The 6,000-nt window shown below is 49.4% G+C and overlaps 1 protein-coding gene across 2 annotated transcripts in view; it reads left to right on the top strand.

Moving 5' to 3' along the window:
- The first annotated feature begins 767 nt into the window (after positions 1 to 767).
- Positions 768 to 6,000, top strand: part of PLA2R1 (phospholipase A2 receptor 1) — a 121,957-nt gene continuing 116,724 nt past the window's right edge. The window contains exon 1 of one of the 2 annotated variants that reach the window (XM_043488310.1): positions 768 to 1,279. In XM_043488310.1, the coding sequence (XP_043344245.1) occupies positions 1,171 to 1,279 (109 nt within the window). In that variant the 5' untranslated portion in view covers positions 768 to 1,170. The remainder of the gene's footprint in view (positions 1,280 to 6,000) is intronic. The other variant, XM_043488309.1, reaches the window with a different exon arrangement.

Below are 6,000 nucleotides of genomic sequence, written 5' to 3'. Positions count from 1 at the left end.
CATGAATCTTAAACATTTCTAATGGGCTTCCCTGGTGGCTCAGATGGTACAGAATCTGTCAATCTGCCTGCAATGCAGGAGACCCAGATTCAGTCCCTGGGTGAGGAAGACTCCCTGGAGAAAGAAATGGCAACCCACTCCAGTATTCTTGCCTGGAGAATTCCATGGAGAGATGAGCCTGGCGGGCTACAGTCCATGGGGCCGCAAAGAGTTGGACACAACTGAGCAACTAAAACACATAAACACACACACACACACACACACACACACACTTCTGCTAGTTACTGCAAAGACTACATTCTAGTCACAGTTTCCCTAGTTTAGGGAGGAACTTTTGCCAACTTAAAGTGTAACCTCTTAGAGCAAATCACTTCTCTTTTCTGGACCGGTTTTTTAAGTATAAAGTGGGACAACAAGGTAACAGCTGTGACAGGATAACCCAGCTATTCTGCTGGGTTAGGAGGATCTGAGGAGATGGAAGGGGGAGGTAGTTTGTAAAGGGGAAAGGAGCTCAACAAGGGAAGAAGCTTCAGGGTTCTCTGGCGTGAGTAGGGCGGGGACCCTGGCGCGCCCCCAGGGACCTCTGGGCTCCACATTCCAGGGGAGAGGGGGTCCAGAGCGTTCCCAGTGCGCCCGGGTCCTCGGAGCAGCTCAGTTTCCTCCAAGCTGCCTGCCGCCAAACCCGCAGTGTTTACCAGAACCCGGGTGGTTTGCAAACCCAGATGTCAGACTTCCTGTCCCAGAGATTTTCAACTCGCTCACCCCCAACTCCTATTCGGCCTCCCCCAGGAAGGAGAGAGGAGGCTGGAAACAGGAGGAGCTAGCCCGGGGCAGCCTCCCTCCTCCCTCTCCACCCCAAAGGCAGGAATTTCTGGGACGGGCAGATTGTCCACCCCCTCTTCCTCCTCCTGCTCCAAGCCGCAAAGGGAGAACCTCCGCGACTTCTCCGTCTTCCAACCAGAGTGTCCCCCCACCGTGGCGACAGGGGTGACTGACGAAGTGGGTCTCGGGGACGCAGGGGTGGCGAGGCCCCCGGGGAAGGGTGGAGCGCGGAGGAGGCTGCGGTCCTGCCCTCCCCCACCCCACCCACCGCAGGGCTGGGCGCGGGGGCTGCGGCGCTGGCCCCCCGCGGGCGCTACCCCCGGAGACCGGCGGGCCAAGTGGTTAGCGATGCCGCTGCTGTCGCTGTCGCTGCTGCTGCTGCTGCTGCAGGTACCAGCGGGCTCCGCCGAGACCGCGGCGGGGGCAGCCACCCCCGAGCGGCTCCGCGAGTGGCAAGGTGAGTGTCCCCCGGGGCCAGAGAGCCCAGCGGGCACGTCGGGGGCGGAGGTGATCCGGAGGAGGAAGGGGCGAAGCAGCCGGGATCAGACCGTGGTCCGCGTGGGGAGCGCGCCGGAGGGGTTGGTATCTGGGCTCGCGGGCCGTTTGACTCAACTGTGGCCGGGGAGGCGCCGAGCGTAGGAGGGTAGATATTTCAAAACGTAAACTTTTCGAGAGTGGTGTATTTGGGACGACCATCTCTGGGGAAAATGATGGCAAAAGGATGTCCCATCTTGTTCTCCCCCAAAGCAAGCGCTCTTGGTGCACGCTGCCACCCGTGGCGTGTCCCCAAGCCGGGCTTCTCCGTTCTGTGCCGTCGGAAAAGAAAACAGTCTTCTCTATTAAAGCCTCTCCGGCCAGATGGGGAAGAGGAGCCTCTGTGGCCCTAATGAATTTGTGAGCTGGAGCAAATTAGCTCTTTGCTCTTCAGTTTCTTAACACTTTAAAGTATAGGGGCTGTGACATCCATAGGACTACTGATCACAAAATGTGACCCCTTGCAAAGCACACAGCATGCCAGTGAGTGGGGAGTGTTGAGGGGGTTACCGCCACAGTATACACGTGTACTCACAGCTCAGGTCATCAAATATTTATTGAGCACCTACTATACCTAAGATTCATAAAGAGGTACAGAGATAGAAGGGCTTCCCAGGTGGTGCTCGTGGTAAAGAACCAGCCTGCCTATGCAGGAGACACAAGAGGTTGGTTTGAATCCCTGGGTCAGGAAAGTCCCCTGGAGGAGGACATGACAACCCACTCCAGTATTCTTGCCTGGAGAATCCCCATGGACAGAGGAGCCTGGCGGGGTAGAGTCCGTGGGGTGGCAAAGAGTTGGACACGACTGGAGTCACTGAGCACAGACACAAACAGAGACTGAAAGAGAATGCAAGCCTGCATTCATGATTAACTACATGGGCTGCCTCAGAGGCAAAGCAGCCAGCATCCAGACGCGCAAGCCCGGGTGTGAGGGGAGGAAGGTGGTAGGGGGAAAACTAAATAAACCAGGAGGAGCCTCCAGGCAGCCTCCATCCTCTCAGCCTTTGGGGAGAAGTTTGAACAGAAGGGGTAAAAACAAGATGTCACCAGTGTCTGTTTCCCTTCTCTACATTTTCTGCATCTGGACTGTATCCTCCTGCATTCCTAGGAGGCTTTCCCAGGGACTGATTGAGCAACTCTTATCCTAAAGCGGCCGAAGGTCAGAGACCTCTTACCTCTTCAGAAACGTTCAGTGAGAATGTTCCTGCAGATGGGCATGTGATCTGGTGGATGACCCATCTCCACTAGCAGTGACTGTGCCGAGCTTACTCCTTTACATTTTAAAATGTGGATCTTGCCTGAGCACTAATGTCTAACTAGAACAAGCAGCCCAGAGGAGAAGTTGGAACATAACCACACAGAGAGAATGTATTGGTGATCCCCTGAGCCAGGGTTAGCACAGATGGGCTAATCCCTTCTATATGTAGCAGATCCAAATCCCAGCTGAGATTGTTTCTAATCAGTGCCTTCTTTTTAACAGTCAAGGACACTATGAAGTTACAGTTGTCCACTACCTCTTGTACACTCATAGTTGGCACAGAGAGTCTTCAAATATGAAAATGCTGCTACTGATTTCTAAAAGCACAGGGACTGTGTGCCACTTAATGCTCCAGTCATCACCCAGGCTCCCCTTCTTGACTTTAAGCACTCATATCAGTGGAATTTCAAGTATAATCTAGATGGATTTAAATCAAGTTTTTCCTGTTTGTCCAAAAATGGAGAAACAAAATCTTCATGTTGGAAGGGACCTGAGACATTGTCTACTCCAGCCATCTGTTTTTCAGACATAGAAGCTGAAATATAGCTGGTTGTTTTTTTTAGTTGTTTGGGGGCTAAGGTTTACCACTGTATTCACTGACTTACTTTTAGCCATGATTGACATCCCCAGAGCAACCAGGAGAAAATATGCTCCTGTGTTAGTTTCATATCCGCTAATAAGGAATATGTAATAATACAAAGTGGGGCTTCCCAGGTATGTACTAGTGGTAAAGAAACCACCTGCCAATGCAGGTTAGACCTAAGAGATGCAAGTTCAATTCCTAGGTCGGGAAGATCCCCCGGAGGAGGGCACAGCAACCCACTGCAGTACTCTTGCCTGGAGAATCCCACAGACAGAGAAGCCTGGCAGGCTGCAGTTCATAGAGTCACACAGAGTCAGACACAACTGAAGTGACTTAGCATGCATAATAATACAAGGCAGGTTATACATGTTCTATTTTTAATCTGAAATTTTATTTGATATGTATTACTGATTGATTTCTTATTTATTGTAAGCATCCCAGCCCTGAGAGACAGGTGATGGATGGTATTGTGGTGACTTTTCAGTCATTTATCAATGCATGCGTGTATGCTCAGATGCTCAGTCATGTCCAACTCTTTGCGACCCTATAGTATGTAGCCCCCCCAGGCTCCTTTGTCCATGGGATTTCCCAGGCAGACTGAATGGGTTGTCATTTCCTACTCCAGGGGATCTTCTCAACCCAGGGATCAAACCCACATCTCCTGTGTCTCTTGTATTGGCAGGTGGATTTTTTACCACTGAGCCACCTGGGAAGCCCCATTTATCAATGAATTTGTATTAAAAAATTAGTAGATACAGTGTCATATAATAGTTAAGTTAATGCACCCTGGAACCAGACTGTTTTCCTGAAGGAAAAGTAGGCAGTTGCCCCATGGAAGCAAGAATATTTGGGGAAAACACAGAATGTGTGCAAAAGCAGAGTCACATATTGGGCAACAGAGTTCAGTGGGCTGAGAATTCTGATCTGGGCTCTTTTGGATGGAGGAAAGAGAGCCACTGAAGGTCACAGGCAAATGGGGGCCTGGAGGTAAGGGTAGCAGGATCTCAAGGGGCGCCATGGACAGGTCCTCCTGTGCCCCCGGGCCTCCTGGAAACAGAGAACTGGCCACTGAGATGAAGCAACTTCTCTGTTTCTCAGGGACTGGTGGGTGGTCCCTGTTTGGCTCTCTTCCTATGGACCGGTTTCTTCTGCTTCTACTTGTAGGATCTTTCATAGGTAGCTCCCACGGCATCCTCAGAAGAGTCTCTTAATTTCCTAAGAGAGGAATCTGGCCACACTGGTCATAGCAGACTGGCTGGTCCCTGTGCTCTGCCCGTGAATCAGAGGGCTTCCCATGGCTAGTAGGCCAAGGTAGGGGTGGGAGGTACATACAGGGACACGGTCTCATTGGGGGCTGTGGATGGAGTAGATCCCCAGAATAGAGTCGTGGCAGGACAAGACACTGGCATGTCTATATTTGGAAGCATATGCAAGATGAGGAAATGAGTTTGTTTACAGGCACTCTGCTCAAGGGGAAAAAAATCCCTGGTTGAGTAAATTGGGTATTGCTGAGAAGGGTCTTGTGAGTTTGGAAAAGCGGAACCAGAACCAAATCACACTTCTAAGTTTAGGACTGCCATAGTCAGTTTGGGATTGGAAGAGAGGAATTCTCTCTTCAAATCCCAAGAAACCAACTAGAAGATTCAAACAATTGCCCATAAAGGAAGAGGCTGATGACCTGAGCTAAGTCAGTTTTAATAGGAATATTAAGGAGCAGAAAATATAGATTCAAGAAATAGGAGTTAAAAAGGAAAAAAATAAAATAAAAAGTAACAGACAGTGAAAGTAAGATGAGAGAAATGGCAGAATAGGAAGGGTAGTGATCATACAAGGAAATGATAAATTTTGGAGGTAGATCTGTTCTCAGTAGTGACCAGGTCCAAGATATGGTTGCAGGAGTGGTCACTAAAGTGAGAACAGGTGAAAAAAGGTTCTCAGGGCAGAGGAGATCAAGGAACTGAGCATCCTGAGCAGGGCAGACATACATTGATATACCTGCAACTTTTTATCATTAAAAAGCACCCTTACCTAATATGCTGCACTGCTACTTTTCTCCTCTGTTTCATTCTATGTTGTTTTGCAATGCTGGTCAGGACACACTAAATTTATTTTGTCACTTTAATGGGCCACAACTTAAGTTAGAGGAAACACCGGGCCAGAGTGTTAGGTCATCTGTATGGACGGTAAAGGCCTTGAGGTGGGGAGGCTGATGGAGTCACACAGTGCGTGTGAGGAAGAAGTTCCAGGTGATGCACCCCGATATCAAGGAATGAAGAGAGGATGCCACATAGGAGAGGGTTTTGAAAGAGGGTGATAGGAACTACCACCTGGAGGCAGCAGTGGGGAGAAGTCATGACCTTGAGATTTTCCCCTTAGCTTTCATTTCTAATACAAAGGTCAAAATGTCCCTCACGCTAATCAGGTAGGTTCTGTTAATACACACTCTTCTTTTACAGAAGAAGAAGGATTAAATAACTTGCACTTACAGGAACTTGTAGAGATTCAAACCAGTCCCTTAAGCACTAAATGCAAAAGACCCCTGGATAGTTTTGCAACCTGATAAAATAGCCCATTCTGTATCCTGCTATTTGCTGGGAGATGCAACTTGATTTTGTGACTGGAGGACCAGGCGGCCAGCCTCTTGCTCTCTTCAACTCCCCCTTTTCTAACCTGTATGAACACATGTAGGAGTGAATATTTTCACAAAGCAGAAATGTGCAAAGCCATTGATTTTTTTTTTCTCTAGGCAATTTTTATAGCCCTGAGTAATGAGCCATTCTGCTAATCTGGAGATCTGGAATTT

Source organism: Cervus canadensis, chromosome 15 (assembly GCF_019320065.1).
Source record: "Cervus canadensis isolate Bull #8, Minnesota chromosome 15, ASM1932006v1, whole genome shotgun sequence".
NCBI lineage: Eukaryota > Metazoa > Chordata > Mammalia > Artiodactyla > Cervidae > Cervus > Cervus canadensis.
This window is presented reverse-complemented; position numbering and strand designations above follow the sequence as displayed.